General features: G+C 48.9%; 6 protein-coding genes and 1 non-coding gene across 7 annotated transcripts; 4 read left to right on the forward strand and 3 right to left on the reverse strand.

Moving 5' to 3' along the window:
- Positions 1 to 1,371: 1,371 nt before the first annotated feature.
- YALI1_B17468g (uncharacterized protein) lies at positions 1,372 to 1,956 on the forward strand (the record flags this gene model as incomplete). The annotated part of the gene is made up of 1 exon (XM_068282085.1): positions 1,372 to 1,956. The coding sequence occupies one exon, from the start codon at positions 1,372 to 1,374 to the stop codon at positions 1,954 to 1,956; it is 585 nt and encodes a 194-aa protein (XP_068138186.1).
- Positions 1,957 to 2,031: 75 nt separating this feature from the next.
- On the reverse strand, positions 2,032 to 3,780 carry YALI1_B17493g (uncharacterized protein; the record flags this gene model as incomplete). Its single annotated transcript, XM_500829.3, has 1 exon — positions 2,032 to 3,780. The coding sequence occupies one exon, from the start codon at positions 3,778 to 3,780 to the stop codon at positions 2,032 to 2,034; it is 1,749 nt and encodes a 582-aa protein (XP_500829.1).
- A 2,513-nt stretch (positions 3,781 to 6,293) lies between these two features.
- Positions 6,294 to 8,019, forward strand: YALI1_B17518g (uncharacterized protein; the record flags this gene model as incomplete). Its single annotated transcript, XM_500830.3, has 2 exons — positions 6,294 to 6,345; positions 6,503 to 8,019. 2 exons carry the CDS (start codon positions 6,294 to 6,296, stop codon positions 8,017 to 8,019), a joined length of 1,569 nt encoding a protein of 522 aa, XP_500830.3.
- Positions 8,020 to 9,548: 1,529 nt separating this feature from the next.
- Positions 9,549 to 11,468, reverse strand: YALI1_B17569g (uncharacterized protein; the record flags this gene model as incomplete). Its single annotated transcript, XM_500831.3, has 1 exon — positions 9,549 to 11,468. One exon carries the CDS (start codon positions 11,466 to 11,468, stop codon positions 9,549 to 9,551), a length of 1,920 nt encoding a protein of 639 aa, XP_500831.1.
- A 2,236-nt stretch (positions 11,469 to 13,704) lies between these two features.
- YALI1_B17592g (uncharacterized protein) lies at positions 13,705 to 16,524 on the forward strand (the record flags this gene model as incomplete). The annotated part of the gene is made up of 1 exon (XM_500832.3): positions 13,705 to 16,524. One exon carries the CDS (start codon positions 13,705 to 13,707, stop codon positions 16,522 to 16,524), a length of 2,820 nt encoding a protein of 939 aa, XP_500832.3.
- A 412-nt stretch (positions 16,525 to 16,936) lies between these two features.
- YALI1_B17624r lies at positions 16,937 to 17,028 on the forward strand. The gene has a single exon. It is a non-coding gene; the product is annotated as a tRNA-Asn (tRNA).
- Positions 17,029 to 17,373: 345 nt separating this feature from the next.
- Positions 17,374 to 20,547, reverse strand: YALI1_B17660g (uncharacterized protein; the record flags this gene model as incomplete). Its single annotated transcript, XM_500833.3, has 1 exon — positions 17,374 to 20,547. One exon carries the CDS (start codon positions 20,545 to 20,547, stop codon positions 17,374 to 17,376), a length of 3,174 nt encoding a protein of 1,057 aa, XP_500833.3.
- Between the last annotated feature and the right edge of the window lie 2,086 nt (positions 20,548 to 22,633).

The raw sequence follows: 22,633 nt of genomic DNA on the forward strand, positions 1-22,633 counted from the left end.
CATACGATCACCTTAGTTATATATACGATCGACGAAGCCGTTATTCTGCTACTTAATTGCGCCCCTTCCTCACCAGCTCAGCCAATGTCCTGCTCTCCGAAACAAATTCCGTCGGGATCGCCTTCTGGGACAAACGCTTCATGCCAACATGTGAAGAATCTTACCTTCTGAGTTTGTCAAATATAGCCGAAGGCTGGCTGTGTTGCTGTACCTGAATGTATCCGGCACCTGTGCGGTCATGTATAGTGTGCACGGCCCCTGACGACTTGAGACACTGTGTACTGTACGAGTACCGGTGCTTGTACGAACGTGTGTACAAGATCTGGTACTGTACCTTGAATGTCAATCAGTCAAAATGGCCGGTATCTAGTCCATAACTCATAACACCCTTCCCTATCTCCAATCCACCCCGGTCCACTCGATAACTAAGCCCAGTTAACTCCAGGAACCAATTTATCTGAAACCAATGAATTAAATTCAAAGAACGAACTCTTCCTCTCACTCTAACCATGTCTCGCTGAAGCATGCCTCGTTGAAGAATGTCTCACCGCATGCGATATCACCGTGGGATGCACACGCAAGCCGTAAAGTTCATCAGCACGATGACCAGTAGCAGAAAGGTCGCCAAATGCACTTGCTGTTGTGGTGAGACATTAATTTGGCCAGCCAGCCAGGTGAGCTAATCAGACAAGAGAATCAGACAAGAAACGCAGTCTGGTCACTCCGAGTTAATAATACGGCGCTCATTTTTCGAATGTGACTTCGGTGCTCGCAGAGTACTCTTCAGTCCGTGTCTCATTGGGGGTGAACGTCACATCTCGTGAACGAATCTCCATGGATTACCATTACCCACACCGTTCCCCGGTAAACCCCCACATTTCCAAATTCACCTTTAATCCAATATCCTCATCTTCAGGTTTGAAAATGTTTCCAAAAATTCTTAGATACCTTGTATAATCTACAGACTGAGGCAGAGAGAACAAGCAGAGAAGAAGAGCACCAGAAAGACGTTGAAGACGGGTTCTTTCCACTCAATCAATATCCAAATAATACGGGATTGGCACAAATAAGTGTCGATTGCCCCATGTCTATTGGTTTCATGAGGAACAGACGGTATGATACGATGTTGAGTTTCTCTCTTCCGAAACTTTCCGGGTTATTCCTCCCTCCGTAGTATCACTTCCGTTCATCCATAATTTAACTCGTAGAGCACGTGGGAGATCATACTCGCCCTATTGTTGTATCGATAGCGTAGTTTCCAAGTGAGATAGATATCACCATCCACCTCAATGGGGCATCATCCCTAGTATCAAACCCTTCACCCTTGTTCCTCGTGAGCTTATCACACCAAACTTCGATCGGCAAGTAAGAATGCCGAATGCTGATGTGACAAAAGGAATATGTGCTGCCGTAGACCAATACTCAGAAGGGCAGTTGTGTCCTCAGGATTTATTAATACAGAATATGTCCAGAGTCATTCTCAACTGTACTTGTAGCTACTGTACTGTAATTCGTACGCTCAGCATTGAAGAGGATAATGAAAGTACGAGTACCGCCGGTATAAGTACGGTACAAGTGCAAGTTGTACTGGTTCATACTGTAGCTACAACAAAAGGAAGGGAAGCTCGAAATATGAAATCCTCTGTTACTACGAGAACAGTACAAACTTGTACTCGTACCGGTACTCTCTCACCCTTATTAAATCCAACAATGCACTCAGGAGTTACACCCACTAGTAGAGTAATTACGGTCCTTCAAAGACGCCGCTATCAGTATCAAAAGAGCCGTAAAATCTCCCTTTTGCCATTGTTAGAACGTAGATCAGTGGTAAAATCTGTATACAATGGTTTAAGGTTCGTTACAAGTAACCATGACAACGCTTGCGGCTCAACAATAAAAAACCCTATGTTATCAATCAATCAAGAATATTACGTAACACAAGACCCAACACAGTAGTACGTACCAATGTTGATGTGAGTGCACAGAACCGTGCGGGGACTTTTCAATCAGCTCTATTATACATAAATTAAACTAAGCCTTTCGCTTCTTGAGCTCGGCAGAACCATCATCGACACCAGAGGCAACGACGGTCTCAGCAGCCTGCTCAGCCTCAGCCTCGGCCTCAACAACGTCGGCCTTGGTGAGCTTAGAAGGACCGTCACCGGTCTTCTTGGTCTTCTTGGCGGGAGCAGCCGACTGCTTCTTCTTGCCGAACAGGAGGAAGATGATCACATTGAGGAGACCAAAGGCGGTAGCAGACGTGATGAGAAGGAGACCGAAAGAAGCTGCTGCAACGACGGGGTCCTCTCGGATAGCGGAGACGGGATCCTGAGAGAAGACCTCAAAGAAACCAAGAACCCGCTCGAGAACGAAAGAAACGGGGTCAGCAAGGAACATGTCGACAGAGGAAAGAACACCCTCATCAGTATCCCAAGGAGCAGTCTCCTTCTGGGGACCAGAGAGCTTCTCCTCCTCGGCCTCGAGAGCCAGCTTGGGCACAAAGGTGGCGTTTCCAATGGCCTCGGCCTCATCGACAGAGTGTCCGACATAGATGTTGTCGAACAGAATGTCCTCCTGCATGGTCCAGAGCTCGAAGCCAAGACCACCAATGGGCTCAAGATCAGAGGCGTGCTCGTCAGCCTTGAAGTTGGGGTTGGGAATCTTCTTGGGGGCCCAGGTACCCTTGTAGTCGGGGTTCTCGATCATGGGCTGAGACCACACACCCTTGTAGTCGGGGTTCTGGATCTTGGGGGCGACCCAGGGACCGCAACCAATCTCCTCGCAAACGGGGTTAGGGATCTCGGGGGCAACCCACTCTCCATCCTCCTCGTCGTCCCAGTCCTCGGGCTTGAAGGCCTCAGGATCCACAATGTAATCCGGGGTATCCTCCTGCCAGTCGGCGGGCATGACAGCCTCGGGGTCGGCAATGTAGAAGGGAGCCTTCTCGTCCCAGTCGGCGGGCTTCTCGGCCTGCTCAGGATCGGGCATGTAAGGCTCCTCAACCCAGTCGGCGGGCTTTGTGTCCTCGGGATCATCAATCTCAGCAGGAGGGTTGAAAGAGGGCTTGAACAGACCCTCCTCTAGCAGGTTGCCGGTCTTGACAACGTTTCCGTTAATTCGGATCTCAAACTCGTTCTTGGGTCGGATCACCAGGGTGTAGAGGTTGGTGAGCTTGTTGAGACGGGCGTGGGCGGGAGAAACAAGGTGCTTCTCCTCGTAGGTACCATCGGGAAGAGGTCGCTTGACAATGAAGTGGACCTTGTTGGTGGATCCACATTTGTCAGGGCCAAACATGATCTGGTAAGGAGTTTCGGAAGAGAACTCCTCAACGCCCTTATCATCGGCGTTAACTTCAGCAGACAGCAGCTTGACGTAAGCACCTCCGCACTCGAGTCCCTTCTGCAGCTTGACCTCGTACTGCACCACCAGAGTCTTGCCCTTGTTGTTGATGGGAGTGTCAAAGGCGGTGGTGATGGCGTGGTGAGCAGCAGGAGACTTGACGACAAGACCCTTGTCTCCCTTGAAGCCGGGGAACACATAGGGTTCCTCCACGGCCCATTCGCCGACGTAAGAAAACTCGTCGTCCTTCATAGCCGACGACTTTTGCCACTTGTGGCCATCCAGGAACTGCTCAAAGAAGCCCGTCACAGCTCCAGTGTAAGGAGTAAATTCGGGGTGCTCAACCTGAGAGGAAGGAGCAGCATCAGCAGCAGCGTCGGCGTCCTGAGCACAAGCAACGGCGGCCAGCACCGAAGAAACGGCCAATTTGGAAAGTCGCATTTTGTTCTGTTTCTGAATCGAGTTGCAATTACCTGTGGAACAGTAAGTCTGAAAGACAAGCTCCAACTGTTATAACCTTCCGTGTGTTTCGTTTTGGCCACGTTTAGAGTTCAGGTGGGGTGCACTTGAAGGGGATTAGTAAGAAGAAAAAAGTGAGGCGCAAGAGATTAACCCCTGTGGAAAGATGTCAATTGCTTAGTAATCGGCTTTGTGTGATTGATTATGTCATCAATTCCTTTCCACGGGCCCCTATCGGCTCCCTTGCACCCCTCATCAGTGCCCCATAACGACTGTTTAAACTCTGTATGCCGCATCTGCGTGTGGGCACTACGCTGCTGTGCAAGATGCAAGCCCTTTAGGACACGTGCACTGTGTCCTGGTGGAGGAGAGGGTTTAGTCTGTATTACGTGCCAGAGCCGTTTGTGTACGGTAGCTGCGGGTAGACGTGGCTCGCGGTTACTGTACGTAGCACGGAGGTAATTTAGCGTCGGCGTTTAGCGTCGGTGGCAACTGGGCAGTTGTATCGCATCTCCGGTTTTGACTCCCGCACAATGATGAACTGTGTACATGTAATTAACCGGCACTATAATACAGGAACCAGTAAATTGGGGGGAGGGGGGACAATTAATTAACGCGAAATGATATGGGGTGATGCCAAAACGGCTCAATTGATTTTGGTGTAAATGATGAACTCTGGATGTACCAATACGAGTGCGAGTACGAGTACGAGTACAAGTACGATACATGCACTAGACATGTAACTATGGTCACGGAGTTGGTTAACGGAGCTGTTGTATTAATAGTACGTACAGCACGAGTATTTTGTATATACTGTAGATACTGTGGATACAATAGCGAGAAACTGTCATTACCCTGTCAGAATGTGTCAACTCGATAAGACAGGCCAGTGACATTCTGCCATCTGCGGGTATCGTACATGGGCTAAGTATCTGAATCTGAACTCGTATTCAGCAGTCTCTCACCAAGTTGACTGTGCCTGTCGTATGAACCCTGACCCTGATCTGAGTATGACCAGGCACCAGGGAGAGGTCCTATAGAACCAGAATTTGTGTTGAGAGGTGATGGGATTATAACTTGAAGACATTTAGCTGGAAGAATTGTCCACGTCTGCAAAACTTCACACTCGCACGGAGCTTCTAACCTCGTATTTGATACGCAGTCGTGATCATATCACACGCCACCCTTGCAAGTTTGGCACAATGAAAGAAGAGCTGATACACGAGTTACTGTAGGTACAGTACAAGAGAAAACACAACTTACAAATATTGAACCATGATCATCTGATACGTTTTGTGAACGCCCCGCATAATCTACTATACGATACTTGTAGCAACCTCCTTACATTCACTGTTTCTTCTCTCTTGCACCCTCTACCCAGGACCCGATCTACTGTACAGCGTTGTACACTAAACTCCGGCCTATGTATAATTACGTCAGAGCATAGAAGGCGACTCTCGGACATTCCTTTTCGGTCTAGGATGTTTACAATTTTGTCTGTATGATGCTTGTATCATTGCTACAAACATCGGTATGAGTAGTCCTCAGCGTCCACCAAGAACCTGATTTGTTCTTTCCACAGGAAGTTACCGACTTTCAAGACCTCCAAACAAGGATAACCTTAACTTGAAAGATTTCTGGACATCCATTTTCTCTCCCTTCACACCCACTCAGGTTGTTCTAAGCTGAGTAGATCAATTTTTGCCACATTTCAGATTCGAATAACACCAAGTTTACCCAAGTTTGCTCCGTACACGGCCTGTTATTTCAAACACGTGTTCTCCGCTCCTCAGGTGTACATACATAATACCGTTTGAGCTAATACGATCATAAACGAATAGCCGTTGTCATCATACGCCTGTGGATCATAGCTGCTTCCAAACTAACCGCGTTGAGGCCTTTCGGGCCAAAATTCTTCCCAGGTTTGAATTTTCAGATGCGATCAGATAATCTGATACAAGTTCGGTAGAGGTGGCGGAATGCCGGATGCCGTTTGGGCAGTTTCCGGTTCCGGCTTTTGAACATTGCTGTTTTGTGGCATGACTAACTATTTATCATCTCGGAGTGCTTTCCAAGTGCTGGCATGAAGTAACGACATACGTACCATCTGCTGGCTCAAGCTCTGAGTGCATTTGCTGTGTGCGATGGAGTATGTATGTAACTGAACTGTAGCTGAGTGTAACAAGAGGGAGTGTTTGAGAGTGTCTTGGAAGAGAGGTTCAAGTATTGTACAGGACTGTGTAGTAAGGAGTGTATGGGACAGAGAGGAAATGTGCAAGTACAATAGAAGTAGTTACAGTAAAGTAATTGGACTTGGCCAACTCGTTTGCTCCTGCTCAATGTAACAGCACAGCTACCATACACGTTCTTTTGTACAGCCTCGCCCCTATTAACTACAAGTACTGTCTCTCAGCACATGGTACTGTGTAGTTACTTTTTATTGAGTGACGCCAAGCTACGTCATTTGAGAGAATAGTGTGGAAGAAGGTAAGGGGATGTATTTGGAGAATTTGAAGAGGCAGGAGAGTCTAGGTCACGTGATTAGCAGTTAGTACTGTCCCGTTGGATAACCGAGACGATATTCGCCTCACTGGTAGCTCCTCAACACCCCAAAGAACATGGTCGAACCCCTTACTCAGGTGGTGCTTAACCCTTTTTTAACTGCAGTGAAATCCACGCTTGTCCCAATCGCTATTAACTTTAGACAGGACGTTTGGCACTCGCACACGCACTCAAACACTCCGACACTCTAACCCTCTAAAGCTCACACACTCACTAATAACGCCACGAGACACTCTGTCCCACGTCCATCACTGTCTGGAAGCCGATACGAGGAGGCCAGCAGAAACACAGACACAAACAGCTAAAAAGAAAAAACTGCCATATCACATGAGTGCACCGCCATTATTGCCTCCAAAACGCCCCGTGGGAGCGCGCATGAAACTGCCAGTTCTCCAGATCCCCACCACCTCCACAGAGTCGCCATCCGACCAGCAGCGGCCACAGCGGCCGTCCCTGATGCTCAATACGGGTAACGGTAACAACGGAAACAACAACGGATCTGCCCATAACACCCATGTTGTGGACTCTAATCTGGAACCTCCATCCATGCTGGGCAACAACCGGTCTGTGTCTCCGCAGTCGGCAGCCTTCAGCGCAGAAATTCTCGCGGCCGTGGGCTCACCGGCACCGGACAAGCACGTAACCCACGAGTACCCTGTGCACCCTTCGTCTCACTCAAACAACTCTGGTGACGACGATGGCATGGACGAGACCCAAGATCTCACCGGTCTCGACGTGGATGATCTGGACGAGGAAAAGTGGCACTCGGTGGCGCGCACGGGAGGCATTGTAGAGCTGGGTAAACTGGGTGAGGGCGCAGGTGGATCCGTGACGCTGTGTCGACTTCGAACGGGCTCCACCGTCTTCGCGCTCAAGAGCATCACCGCCAACCCCAACCCCGAGCTGCAGAAGCAGATTGTGCGTGAGCTGCGCTTCAACCGAACTTGCTCGTCGCCACACATTGTCAAGTATTACGGCACGTTCCTCAACGACGAGGCAGCCTCCATCTTCATCGCCATGGAGTACTGTGGAGGAGGATCCCTGGATGCCATCTACAAGCGGGTAAAGGACCGGGGAGGACGAATCGGAGAAAAAGTGCTGGGAAAGGTGGCCGAGGGTGTGCTGAAGGGTCTTTCATACCTGCACGAACGACGCATCATTCACAGAGACATCAAGCCCCAGAACATTCTTCTGGATAAGGAAGGTCAGGTCAAGCTATGCGACTTTGGTGTATCTGGAGAAGTGGTGAACTCGCTGGCCACTACCTTCACAGGTACCTCTTACTATATGGCTCCTGAGAGAATCCTGGGCCAGCCCTACTCTGTCACCTCCGACGTGTGGTCACTTGGACTCACCATTATGGAGGTGGCCCAGCATCGGTTCCCGTTCATCTCTGCAGAACAGGAGGCTCGAGAAGAGCCCATCACGCCAATCGAGCTGCTGTCGATTATTGTTAACGCTCCTGCTCCCGAGCTGAAGGATGAGCCTGAGGAGGGCATCAAGTGGTCCAATGCATTTAGACACTTTCTGTTGTGCTGCTTGGAGAAGGACCAGAGCAAGCGGGCGTCGCCCCGGCAGATGCTCAAGCACCCCTGGATGCTCGGTCAGATGCAGAAGCAGGTCAAGATGGACAAGTTTGTCAAGGAGGTGTGGAACTAGGGGACGTTGTGAATGAGGGTTGGTATTTGCATGGGGAGGAAACATAGAACACAACACACAGACATGGGACGACAAGACAAGGACTATTTATGTACAAGGTAATAATTGGTATAGCATGAGATGGAGGAACCAATTAATAAATATTGATACCGTTGAAGAGAGGGGATCTATAGAGTGGAGGCGGTGGCGTTAGGACATGTAGCTATAGTTGTCCAACTGGAGCATGAGGGAGGGCGATGTAGAGACACTGCAAGCACTTGTACGGGTGATGTTATGAGCTTCATGGTCCTGTTTCTTTTAGCCCATCCTGTTTTTCGGAGGAAGGACATGCTTATGTGCCTTACTCTTTTGTGATATCCAAATGGGAGGAGAATAGCAATTTTGGAGAAGTCAAGAAGTTGCCATGCAAGTTTTTGTCTAGTCAACAACTCCAGTGTCTACTTGTATTGTACAAGTGGAACACACATGTACTTGTACTAACAAATAAACGTGCAATTGTACAAGTACATACTTTTCATTGAGTGTCTGACATGAGTTGCATCTGTTTTATCTTTTCTATAACATGAAAACGGGTTGCTTAATAGTCAGATCATAGACTGCACTTTTACTGTAGAACAAAGGTACAGATATGCTCATCATTTTGGTAGTAGTACAGTGAGTCACTCAACTGTTCACTACAACACTCGTACTGTTGACTCAAACAACACCCCTGTATGCATTCACTGATGAACTCTGATAAAAGATGCTGAACTTAATCCTGGATATCAAAGGGTGTATGGACCAGTTACAACTGTACAAATATATGGGCTATAGCAGAGTTTCCTTTTTCGGCAGAGACGCTATTGGGTAGATGATCTATCTATCAGTCCGAGGGTCAGATTCCTTGTGAACTTAGTGTATTCCTTCATTGTCTTGAGACTTGATTTTGGCCTGGAAGATGCCTGCAAGAAACTTGTGTACAGTATGTACATACAGTAGTTCTTCGGTGCCCCGCATGTTTAATTTTGGTGGAGGTTCTTATCAATCATGTCAATCCCGTTACCATCTGCAATAATCATCACATAGACGAGTATTCCCGGACTTAGAAACCTGACGTAAGTTGCCTGCGATGCCACCGCTATTCCTTGTAAGAAGTATGATGATACTATGTTTTGTGTACCACAACATGGCTCGTAGGTGTCAACAAAACCGCAAACTTCGGGATAAACCTACAATTATTGCCAACCGTCATATCCGTTATACCACAAGTAGTTACTGGGGAATGTGATCCGGGACAAACCGTCTTTCTTCTGTGTATGTTGTAACCAGCGGGTGGGCAAAACTTGAAGTCGAGACCTCTGCTTCTCTGCGTGGCATGCTATTCCTGATCAACAACCTCCATCTAGTCATTCTCGACAAGTATGGTAGAATTAGCAGACTCTCTGCACATACACCACAGATACACACTTTTTAGCACTTAATTTAATCATTATCATAACACATTATTTCGTTTCTCATTATCTTGGCTGGCATAGTTATCGCCCAGCCTTTTACTCATAAAACTTGCGGTCGAGTTCACGCAGCACGTTAGCGACAGAAGAGACCTCCACCTGGGTGCCTCGGGTGTTGAGCTTTCCAATCAGGGTCCCGAGATCGACCCGGTTAAAATCCTTGTGGCGTGAAAGCGTCTGGTAAGCTGCCGAACAAGGGATGTAGGTGCCGCCAACCTGGGTGGAGGGGCTGTAACCACTGCTGCTGATAGAGACGGCAGGAGACAGAGTCTTGATGGGAGCCAGTTGTTTAGGGGGAGGGGTATCTACACGCTCTCGCTCAATCTCAGGCAATGTGGATCGAGTAGCTGACTGCTTTCGAGAGGCCACTGTGGTACAGAAGAGAGTTGACATGGGATCGCTCTGGCACTGCATACACGTTCCAGGGTTGCCTGTGCAGCCCGGGTTGTCGCTCACTTTTGTTTCCGATCGCTTACTATGCTTCTCAGACCGATCAGCTCGCTCGCGTTCTCCCTCTTGGTCCCAGGGCGACCCTATTCCAGATGAAAAGGCATCAGGGGACGCGGCTGATGCGGCCGGAGATAGGGGCATGCCTAAAGGGGGCAACTTGAGCGATTTCTTGGACTCTGCGACAGACTCAGCGGCCGCGTCCTCACACAAACACGGAGTTCCGTCGGTGCAAAACCCGCACGAGTCCTTCCGCTTCTTAAACGGGTTGCGAGTCTTGAAGGCGGCAGTAAAGTCCATCTCCATTTCGAGCGACTTTCGCTTGAGCGGGACAGCAGCCTGGGGCTTGAAAGTGGTGAAGTCAAGCTCGTCATCGTTAGAATGGCCCATGACAGCCTTCTGCTGACCAATAGCAGCACAGGCACATTCTTCCTTGGTGCAGATAATACAGTCGGGGTCGACTTCGTGACCTCCAGAGGTAGAAGGACCAGATGTAGCTGGCGTGCACTTCTTTGTGGTCTCGTTGGTTAGAGAGGCGACTGAAACTGATGTTGAAGTCGGGGCAGCAGCAGCAACACCAGTGTTGGACGTCTCCTGAACACGAGGCTCAGCCTTGGAGGTGCTCATCTTGGTCTCGAGCACTCGGTCGAGGGTCTCAATGGATGGGTCGCCCACTGAAGTTGCCACAGTCGTGTGTTCACTGGGAGAGGCCGGGTTGGAGTACTCGTATCGAGGCGAGTAGGGACCATAGCTCTGGAAGGAAAAGGACCCAAACGAGTTTCGATGATGTGTTCCCGGGAAAGGTGAAGTGGGCTCCATGGTGGCCATTGGCGACGTCACCTGATGGGGTGAGTAGTTGGGCATGTGATAAGGTGAGTAGCTGGGGTAGTAGGACTGCTGAGAAGGAGGAGGACCTCTTCCGGTAGGGGGTGGCAAGCCTGCACTCATAGGAGGTCCCTGAGCCTGATGAGGAGGAGGGGGAGCCTGCTGAGTAGGGGGGACTCCTGGAGACTGTCCCGGAGTGGAACCTGTAGGGGTTCTCTGTTCTTTGATAGACATAACTTCTCGTCTGAGAGCCTCCAAAGACTCTCGTAGAAGCTGATTCTCCGAGGAAACATCCTTTAGAGCGTCCTTGAGAACATTCTCCTGGGCGTCTCGTTCCGACTCCACCTCCTGGAGCTTGTCTTCGAGCTCACTGACTCGCTGGGCTCGTCGTTCTCGGAAAGCTCGCTGAGCAGCTCGGTTTTGCGCTTTTCGCTTGGAAGGAGGTGTATCGCTGCTGGGTTTTCTCCCAGGCTTGGGCCGAGGAGGAAGTACCCACTCCTTGGACGTGACAATCTGCTGTACCGGTCCGTCCAACAGACCGCCTCTGGCCGAGGGCTTGAGTTCGAGTTTCGGGGCGATTTTCATCCGTGGTGCTGGAGGAGACCCCGCCGAGCCCGCTGGAGATGGTGCTGAGGAGCCTGCCCGGATCTCCACCGGCTTGGCTTCAATTTTCACCTTTTCAGACATGGGTGTTGAGGAGGGAGGTTTATCTGATGAAGATTTTATCTGATGGATGGATTAGTGTTTTAGCTTTACGGTTTTGGGTTTGGAGGGCGAAGCTCATTGGCTATGGTCGCAGGTAGATGGATCTGATAACACGTGGCAGCACATTCCGAGGCAGTGCCGTCGGTTTTGGTAGTATATATCTATGCCCACCGTCAACCATTTATTGGCAATTACTCTCAAACAAGTCTAAGCATCTCTTTACCGTGTTATAACTTCCCAATAGGTTTGCCACTTCCCTTTTAACTTGGCTCTCTCAATTGCCACATATTAAATTGCTCATTTTCATATGCGGTTATTGTGCTACAGTCTGAACTTTGTCTGTCCGTTATACTGAGTCATGTACAAAAGAAGATGTGAGCGAGCAGGGGGAGAGAGTTGTCCGTTGCCGAGGAATAAAGATGTCTTCCAGGCCTGCTCGTTCCTTACCAATTAGCCCGTTGCAAACCTACTTTTTTGCACCATAATTTTGCACCGTATTTGCTTCTTAATGTAGGTAAGGGGCCGATACACATATATATTTCCCCCCTTGTTTTGTCCATGTCGCTCCCCAAACAAAGCATCGTCTGTCAGATGTAGAGTGTGTATCGTACTTGTATGCTGTGGCGTGCCTGATTCAACGTTGCATGCGCTGTTGGAAAGGGTAGGTGAAATACACTGAGACAAACACAAGTACCGGGTAATTATATCGTGCGAGCTAAGTGAGGGCTCGTACAACGATACACAAGGGTACAAGTACCGGTACGCCCTGTCACTGAGCCTCCCAGACTCACCGCGACTGTGTATTGATGTAGCTTCACAAGCAACAGTTTGGATGATTCAGATACAGATCTGATTGGATAAGTTTAGAAGCCGTGTTAGGTGGAGACGGAAAAACAGCCGAGGGAAGAAGAAACTTACACCGTTACTATTGTAGCGGTCTGTACTGTAATTACGGTATGATGGTTGGCCTCCCGAAGGTATCACAGGGAATCCATCCTTCCTGTAGCATTCTAACGATGTCTTCCCATCAAGATATGCTAGGAAATACGGGAGAAACTGCTGTGAAAATTTGATACCATATGTTGTTCCATCCGAAGAGCGTGTACTTGTAATTACACCGGAAACGCGTTTGTTGTGTTCGTCATGTGTTTTTTTCGGAAATGAGAATCACTATACAGTATGTAGCAGCTGCTACTGTACCTGTAGGATGAACGACCTCACACGCGCTCAAAATCTTGCTACACAACCAACTCTTTATTTTTATTCTAAGGAAATAAATTTCACACGATGAAGACCTAAAACTTATAGAAACGATAACGAGTACAGGTACTTGTATCATTACGAATGTTCACTTGAAAGCCGAAGCCGAATGACACCAATGGAGTTGACAAGACTCTCGACTAACGACTCTCAATCATCGAGCCATTTACTTACGATCACGCTTCTTATCACTGGATTGTTGACTTCACGATGAGCGAGAGTAGCGACAGTAGCAAGCGTAAAAGGCGGCCGAGGCCACCGAGAGAACAGCGTAGCAGGGCGCGTAGTCACCACAGGGGACGCAGAACCAAACCAATGACGAAGAAGAACCACAAGGAGACGTTTTCAAAGGCAATGCAAATGAAGAGGGCAATGGAAGGATTGAGATTAGAGAACTGGAGACTGGAGTGGCGTTTTCCCGATGAACGAACAAACACGCGAAGAGCTAATGTTGGGACCCAACATAAAAAACACGGACTGAACCAGGTTTTTTTTATGATTTTTTTCTGGAAATAGGGTACGTGCCCAAGTTGGACCATGACACTAAACCGTGTTTAATTAGTAAATATTCGTGTAAGCGTACATTCATCTCAAAGGTTATTCTTTCACAGCAAAGTTATAATTAAATGAATGTATATGCAGAAAAAAAAAAAAATGTTCCGAGTTCGAATCTCAGTTGGGTGTATTTAGCACACGTATTTAATTCAGGTTATGAGTATTCCGATTGCGTCGATAATAGTAGTAAAAGGCCCAAGAACAACCTTGATACTCTTTCCAGTCGACCTGCTACGCTACGCTGTACAAACTTGTTTGGCGCATCTGTCACATCTTCATTAACGATTGCCACTACATGTATGTACATACTGTAGTTTATAAGTTGTATGCAGGCTACTGTAAAAATATTTTGGGTGGAAAATTAAAAGTTTACTGCTGAACAGATCCAACTTTTACACACAACATGATCCGAACGGCTAGCAGGGTGAGATTAGGGAACTTCGACCGGCTGGCACTGCGTGGGTTCCACGTGAGCGCGCACTTTTCCAACGAGGTGCTCGAAGGCCAGGGTCACAACCAGAAGAGCGATGTGCCAGCAAGACATCATCTGTCATCACGAAAGCGACTGCTGAAGAAGGGTCCCAAGTCTGGCAAAGCAGGGGGAAAGCCTGGCTACAAGCGTCCGTACCATATGAATAAGGGCGACAACCAGAATGAGGGAAGGAGCCAAGACAACCAGGCGTTCTTTGAGAAGAACGATGGAGGATCAAAGGGCAAGGGAGAGCACCGCAAGGGAGAGCAAAAGAACAGCAGCAACCACAATAACAACTACAGCAACAGTAATAACAGCAACAGCAATCACAACGGTAACAACGGAAAAAAGGTGACCAAGGATTCGCAAAGTGGAGCTATGAAAGATCGAGAGACTATCAAGCAGGAGCTGGAGACTCGATTCTGGCCTGAACCCAAGTTCACTCACAAGAAGGTGAAGCCTCTGAAGGCCCCAGAGCTTCCTTTGCTTGGCGATACCAAGATGTTAAGACACCTGAAGGTGCCTCCGTCATATGCATTCCCTGTGAACACGAGGGACCAAAACAACGGCACTGTGCCCCGTAAGAAGGTGCCCGAGTACCTGAAGCCCGAAAAGGGCGTGGACCCCAAGATGAACCTCACTTACAATCCCTGGGATCCGGACATGATTGTGGGAACCATTTCCGATAAGGACGTGCACCTGGAGGCAGTGGAGCAAGATGGAGACAAGCCCAATGTTCTTCCTCCTACCATGAAGCATGAGACAGACACTGTTTTATTTAAAAACAGCACTGTCCAGACTGTCAGAGACGCTCGGACGGGAGTTTACAATTTTCCCCAGTACGTGGAGGATATAGTGAGCACGGATGAGTTGGATATGGAAGCTATTTCAGGCTTTACACCCCCTTCCAAGGATCAAACACTGACAAGATTAGCCAATGATACAGGTGCAACTTATTTTGGATCTACATCTACCCTGACTCCTCTTTTAGCGCAGTTCCACAACCTGCTGTCTAACTTCCGACCGGCCAACTTGCGTTCAACAAGTAAATGGATTGAAGAGCTCACTTCTAAGCCCACAAACGTGTACCGATCTCCCCACGTTGCTGAGATCCACCGACGAGGCAACTCGTTTGCCCTCGGTGTGGACAAGGTAGGTGACTATGAGTCTCTACTGTCCAAGCTGGGACACTCTCTGGAGGCTTTCTTGACCCACACTCCGGAGGAATACGAGTGCCTCAAGAAAAACCCAGACATGAGCAAGGTGACGGAGGAGCAGGTCAAGGAAGTGCGAGGCCGGCTAGATAACACATACGCATATTCCAAAATTTCCAAATTTCTTACTCGTTCTCAGCTCGATTGCTACGATCCTAGATTACCTGGAACGGGAACTTTTGATCTCAAAACACGAGCAGTGGCTGGTACTCGGTACGACCAGGTGGAGGCAGAGATGTGCCATGGAACCGACTACTACGTGTACAGAAACGTTGGCCAGTACGAGTCGTTTGAGAGAGAGTACTTCGATATGGCTCGAACCGTGGCTCTCAAGTACTCTCTCCAGGCCCGAATTGGTCGTATGGACGGTATTTATGTTGCCTACCACAACATGAAGCGATTTTTTGGTTTCCAGTACTTTCCTCTGGCAGTGTTGGATCAGCTGAACCATACCGCAGCTATGGGTGAGAAGGAGAACCTGGAGCAGGATCCGAAGCTGTGGGGAGCTGAAATAGCTAAGACTCATAGCGTGGACGTTGGATGTCCCGATTACCGAGCTACTCGAGGTGTCAACCCTTATGTTTGTGTCGTTGAAGATGCAGTTGAGAGCCGAGCTTCTGCAATTGCCGACAAGGAATTCCGACTATCTATGGAGCTGATTTCTCGTGTGCTGGACCATACTATTGGCAAGATGACTGCTGAGGAGTTCGACAAGCACCATCAACGAGTGGTTTTCTTTGCGGATCCTAACCAGGCAGGCCGAATGATCATTTGTGTTGGCTCGCACGACGCAGATGAGGTGGCATACAGCAACGCCATGTCACACAAGTTCCACGCCCGACTGCTTAAGACGGACATGCAGAATCGCCAGATGGACAAGTCGTTTAAGTACGAGTCGTGGCCCTGGAAGATTGAGGAACCCAGAGAGTACGAGCTGCCCGAGGACCAGACCACAGACATTGCCCAGATTGCACTCGAGGAGATGAAGAAGATGGAGGACCGATACTCGCCCGAGGATCTTCTAGACGCCTGCAGAGAGATGTGGAAGAAGTCGCTCAAGAACCTGCAGGTTTACGAGCTCCATGTCAAGAACTACGTCAACCAAGAGCTTGTTCCATTGATCACAGACTCTAACATTCATCCTTCCCCTACCGACGAAACCGAGTGGAACGTACAGTATCGACTGGTCAAGGTGTCGGGACCCGAAGTCATGCTTAAGAAGACGTACATCAAGTTGCTGGAGCGAAAGCTTCGAGTCACCCTCAACAAGAGAAGTGATCTGAACGAGGAAGAGGAGACCGATGTCAGTGAGTTCAGCAAGGTTCAGCGTATGTATAACAAGCGAGGTGCTGAGAAGCTGACCGAGATCGACGCCATTGCTGAAAAGCTGGGAAATCCTGTTTCTCTCGGTGTTGGAAAGCGACACTGGCTGGAGTATCCTGAAAAGATTGAGGAGGTTGAGGAGGTTGTGGAGGGGAAAGCGAATGAAACAGAGGAGGAGGTTAAGGTGACTGAAACCGAAAGGGTCTTAGCCTAGTTGTAAATATATTTTGTACATAGTGAGTAACAAACGAAACATGAAGTTTGTGGGTGAGACAGACCTAGAAAAACGATAGTAGATGGGGGTAATTATATAACTGAATTATTTTTTGAGATAATGTACCAGTACTGACAAAGCTTGTGTTCTCTAAGTAGACTGAAAAGTGTGGTACTTGTATCGCTTGCTCCATCGCTCCCCCTTCCTCAGTTGTCGCTATCAAATAATTGCGTAATACCGCAGCCCTAACCCTAGATGCGTTAAAATGTATTGGGTATAAACTAAGAGTTTTCAATAACAGGAGAAACTCTTGATTTTTTTGATTGAACATGTAAGTGTTGAAAAAATGGCGCCAGATTATTTGACTGAATTTCGATATGGCATTTCCAATAACCTGTAAAAACAACCGCCAGACTTCGTGGCCAAGTTGGTTAAGGCGTACGACTGTTAGTCACCTAAATGGCCGCCATCGTAAGATCGAGAGTTCGACCCTCTCCGAGGTCGTCTGGTTTTTTTCGCCAACACATGTGAAGGCTAAATTTTTTTTACTTTTTTTTACCGTACATCGTAAGGGTAGCTGTCACTACCAGAGATCAATCTGCCCTAGCGCGTACTTCATACGCAGTTGGAGTAGGTCACCGTGTGTATTCGAGGTCACCGTTATTTTCGACATGGCTAACTCCATCTTCTGCAGCTCTGGACGATCCCCAAACAGGTCTTATTATTACTTGCTATAAATGTATTTTATCGCGATTACAAGCATACCTAATGGCTGAGGTTTGGTAGAATAAATAAAAATGCAATTCGAATTTATATGCAATGCCCAAGGGGCGTTTTTAGACGTTGACCTTAGTCGTCCTCCTCGGTCTCCCGAGTAACCAATACACTCTTGATTCTATCGGTACCAGAGTTGTCAATGAGCACAGGGAACCGGGATCCGACCACCTGGGCTTCCTGAACCTCAACATCGTCGTCGGAGAACTGAAAATCGGAGGTATCGGTGCCGGTAGCAGGTCCGGTGACTGACAGTCGCTTCCCTCGGGTCACAGAGGGGCCACGAGCAAAGGGAGGCCGAATGGCCTGTCTCCACTCCGAGATGTTGGCATCGGAAGGCTCAGCAGGAGGAACCAGATGTCGAGGAGCAGGCATGGAGGAAGGCACGGGGATATCGGAAAGCCCAATTGACGAGGCCCCCGAGGTTTCAGACACGTTGGAGATGTTGGAAACGGCAGAGTCTCCTCGAGAGTGGCCTCTGACATAAGAAGGAGGCTCCAGAAACACGCTTGATCGAACCCGGCGTCGGTTCAAACCACCTCGAGAAATAGGAGTTGTATGAGAGGTGGTTGGAAGAGAGCCAGGTCCCGGAGAGTGGCTGGAAATGGTGCCGTGGGTAGGGCCAGTCATGAAAGAAGAGGGAAACGAGGGAGTCAGAGGGGTGGGAATGACAGCCAGAGAATCCCGATTCAGGTACAAAGATCCCCGGTTGGACTCAGTGTCCGAGAAGGGGACACCTTGTTCGGTCCGAGCAACCATGTCGGACAGCTGCACAGATCGCTGCTGAAGTTCCTCCAGCTCCTGGTACATTCTCTGCAGTACCTGATCAGAAGCAGTGGGAGGAGAAGGGGGGTTTCCAGAGGAGCTTGAGTGAGAGCCCGAGTTGTTGGATCGAGTTTCAACCTCCATTACAGACTCTGCATCTGCAGCATTAACCCAATCGATGGAAACAGGCTTGATAGGGGAGGCAGGAGCAGGAGAGTTGCCTCTCATAGAAGTGGGAGAGGCTCGGACAGGAGAAGCCATAATAGGAGGAGAAGGGGGAGGATGAGAAGGAGCAGAAGGGATATACTCGGGCTTCTTCTGGATGGGGGAAACAGAAGCATCATGAGCAGAGAAGGCACGTTTCTGAACAGAGCCTCCTCGGGTTTTTGCAACATCGATAGATGACACTGTTCGCTTCTGTACATCTCCTGCTTGCTCGGGTGACAGTACAGGAACCGGAGGAAGAGGTCTGGGGGTCTTCATCCAGGAAGATTCGCCTCCAATAGCTGCCACAGCACCAATAGAAGAGGTGGAAAACCGCTTGGGAGACTGTTGCGCCATCTGGCGGGGAGAGGCTCGCACCTTGACTGGCTTCAGCTCCTGCACACCCGAAGAAGGTCGAAGAGGTGACCGTTCGGGGATGGAGGTCGTAGTGTGGTACGAGTCACCTGACTCGGGCCTGATCTCGTGTCTGAGATCTGATCGGAAAGCTGCGCCGACGGGAAGCAACTCCGGGGAAGGCGCAAGGTCAAGATACAACGACTCTCGAGATTGGGCGACAGAAGTGACTCGACGACCGGGAAGTCCTTGTTGAAGGGAAATGTTCAAAGGGCCAGCCTGGGGGCTGTGACTCCTGTCACGATCAAGACCAAAGTCGAAAGACTGCTCACTTAGATTGTGGGTGGTGGGGATGGCTCGTCGAGAGTGAATAGACGAGACTGTGGAAGTAGTGGTGCTATCGGAGGGAGACCTCCGGTGTCGTCCCAGAAAGGGAGCTCGCTGCTTAGGAGTGAAGTCACCCTGTTCCAAAAGAGGTGTGGACTCTTCATCATCAACCATTCGTCTGTTTGATGAACCAGAAGACTCATAAATGGGAACAGGATGAGAAGGAGCAAACGATTCGTAGGAAGAAGACCCAGAGGAAGAGGGGGCAAACGAAGCATACGAGTCTGTGTCAGACTCATGCTGAAGGGAGTAATACGTCGAAGACTTTCGTCGCTGCTCTTCCTCCATAAGTGCCTCCTGATCCAAATCAAAAGTCTCCATGTGCTCTCGCATGTACTCTCGGATAGAGTCTCGGCCAGTGGAATATGAGTGTCCGGAGTCTCGAGACATGTCAAAAAGTACAGCCTCAATCTGTTCGCTCATCACAGAATCGACAGAGTGTCTCCAGGGTCGGGTTTGGGTGCCTCGGTTGATCATGTCCGCGTCAAATTGCTGCAGACGTCGCGTGATAAGCTCCAGCTTCTTTTCAATCTTGTCTCTGTAGTCATAATCGAAACCCTGGAAGAGCTGGTCTATCTGCTCAATGGTAGTAGATCCAATTGTGCTGGTGACCTCAATAGAGTCGGCATCTGCAAGACCCACTCCAGAGGGGTACTTTCGAGCGTAAATGTCCTCGCTGTTGATATTGAACTCGGTAGGCGGAGAGTGGGGAGCGTACTCGGAAGGCGAGTGAGGGCTAGTGACCAGAAGAGGCGACAGTTCGTCCCCTCCCATCACAATCTCTCTATCAATAGAAGCGACTCTCTTTGGCGAATCGGGAGGGGTCAGAGGGGCGTGCTTTTGAATTATCTCCGGCACTGCGTTGAATGTGATCTTCTTGCGAGCAGCAGAGCTCTGGACCACATTGGCCTGGCCTCTAGGGTGCATTCTGACCATATCCTTAGCTGAGAACTGAAATTCCAAGTTGCCGCTGTCATATTCATCAAAGTCCGTCACCTGTTCCAAGTCCTCAAATGTCTTGTATCGCGATTGTCTTCTGCTGGTTGACTTGGACTTTCTGATTCCTCCTCGAGACTGAGACGCTTTTCTTCTCAGACCTCGTGTCGACGGTTGTCTTCGTAGCGAGGCTGTGGAGGCTGTTCGTCGCAGAGATGCTTGCGAGGGCGATCGTCTCACGGCGTCCGCGGTGATATGCACAATGTCCTTCTTTCTGAGAGTCTTTCGACGCTTGATGGTAGCCTGTCGTCGGAGAGTGGCGCGGATCAATTGACGCAATCGAATGAATGGCAGTCGAAGGTAGTCGCGAACCGATCGAGTTTTCTTATCCTTGATGGTGCCCTGACGCTCAGCTCGCCGCTGTAGTGTTCGTTGTCGTTGCACTCCATCCACTCCTGTTTTCGGTTGTAGTTCTGGGTTCACAAACCGAATCTCTTTGGTGGCGAATGAGGTGGGTTTGTGGACCTGGATCGGTGTCGGCGCCGAGATGTTGAGCTTCGACCGCCGGGGCTGTTGTCGTTTGAAGATGGATTTGACTGCCATCGTTGCCTATCTATCGGGGTAGTTTGGGGTGTCGTGGAGATGTCTCAATGGGCAAGAGCGAAGCAGCCAAAAGACATAAGACATGTTTTTTTACATTGCAGCAGGGGTGGGCTAATACGTGGGCTGGAACGCTTTGCAGTGCATAGGCGGCATTGTGTGAAATTGGGGGGCTGGTGGTGTTATGTGGGGTGGCTGGGACAGAGAGAGGATATTTGGGAGGTTGTTATTTTTAGACTCTGTCAAAGCCGCATATTATACGCAAGATACAACCTTAATGGGCATCATACTGCATCTGTCAATGGAATCTTGAGAAACGGGGAGCAGAAATGTGAAACATGAATGATACGGCAAAGAGAACCCGAGCAGATACGCGGTGCAGGGTCGGTGATGCGAGAATCACCTCCCTACTGATGCTCCCAGATATTATTTAATAACAAGCGGGTTCCCGCTATTTTGGGAGGGTGGCTGAGGCTCATCCCCTCAATGAAGCATTCTCCACACCGTTCGAAAGATGGACGGGTAGACGGATAACTGGTAACTACTGGACGTTGAGTAGCGTCTATAGAGATGAGCTGGTAGCATATACCTCGGACAAAGTATGACGCAAGGGGATGAGTCAGTACGTGATGACTATTGTAGGTTAAGTTGTAGGAGTGCTGGTTAACAGAGTATTTGTCGCCGTATTATGTAATTAAGAAGAATACAACTGGTCACCAGTCGTAATTGGGCTGGATAGAAAACGAAACTACGATATTATGGTATTAGTCAACGGGCTGGACAGTATAACGTGAAGAGGTATGGGGTGATTAACTGACAGGCGGAAGCATATTTTAATTATTTCGACCAGGGCGTTGGGAAGACATTCACTGTATTATCTGGATGTTGGGAGGGAGGTGGTGACATATTATGTAGATTTCCAGAAGGATGGACAACCGATATTAATTTCTGTGGAAAAATATTACATCAGTTGACGTTCAGCCCTCTTTCACCACTTTCCAGCCAGTGGTGTGATACAGCACCTCAGGTACACAATGCAACACAACGATACCTGCGACTGTTGTTAGGTACAGTATCTACTGTACGTTGTACGGACGGGGATTATTAACTTGGAATTCCAGAATAGTCAGGGTAATGTGCTGGTCAGCAGGGACGGGACTAGTTCACCACAAAGCCGGGGGTTATTTAGTGTTGCTCTGTTATTATCATGTTATCAATAGGACGAATGATATTCAGGTCCCAGTCATTCACCTTCGGCTCATACAACTGTTGCGTTTTAAGAAGACTTGAATCAAAGTGCAGTAGCTGCTGTAAAAAGTACCTATGGATGTGCCATAATAAAACATAAACAGTCCAAGATATTAGTTCGTGATGAGGGGGTGTGAGACAATCGAGTGTGTGACTTGCGCTGAGAACAATTGAGACAGGGCATCCACATTAGCTACTTCTAGAGTTCCTATCATAACTGTAACATTTGTCTGGCGACAATGGGGAAAAAAGTACTTGGAAGAGAAAGGGACTCGTAATCGCATCTAAAGACCACCGTCAGTTGTGCTGCGACAATAGAAGATTCACACGAAACTCCAGTCTATAAAACCTTGCAACTTGACCCTTCTATTGATTCACAGTCCATAGGATGTGCTCCTCCGTAGAGTGTACTGCTTATATCTCAGTTGAGAACATGCATTAACTGAACTTTTCAACATGGTATATACGGCACTCGGGGTTGCTGTGATCGCAGGTTGTACAAAGAAACCGCGTCGGCCAAGGACTTTGTCGTCATTCCGAAAGCTCCACGACTGCGCCTACTAAAGCTCCGATTAACTCCGCGGGGAAGACTATACAGTCACTGTACAGCAACTGAATTCAACCGATGTGGAGGAGCCTGATACCGAATCAAATTAGACCCAGCAAGGACGGGGAAAACGATCTCACCGATCCCATTGCAATCCTCCAGCCGCTATGTATATACTATACACCCTTATCGGTGCAATCTAGTGTCTCAACGAGGACAAACGAACTCTTGAGGAAGCCTTAGAAGACAATAGGCACAACATTGAAGGGTACTTCTACCAAACATACGGGAACG

This window comes from Yarrowia lipolytica, chromosome 1B (genome assembly GCF_001761485.1).
Source record: "Yarrowia lipolytica chromosome 1B, complete sequence".
Taxonomy (NCBI): Eukaryota; Fungi; Ascomycota; class Dipodascomycetes; order Dipodascales; genus Yarrowia; species Yarrowia lipolytica.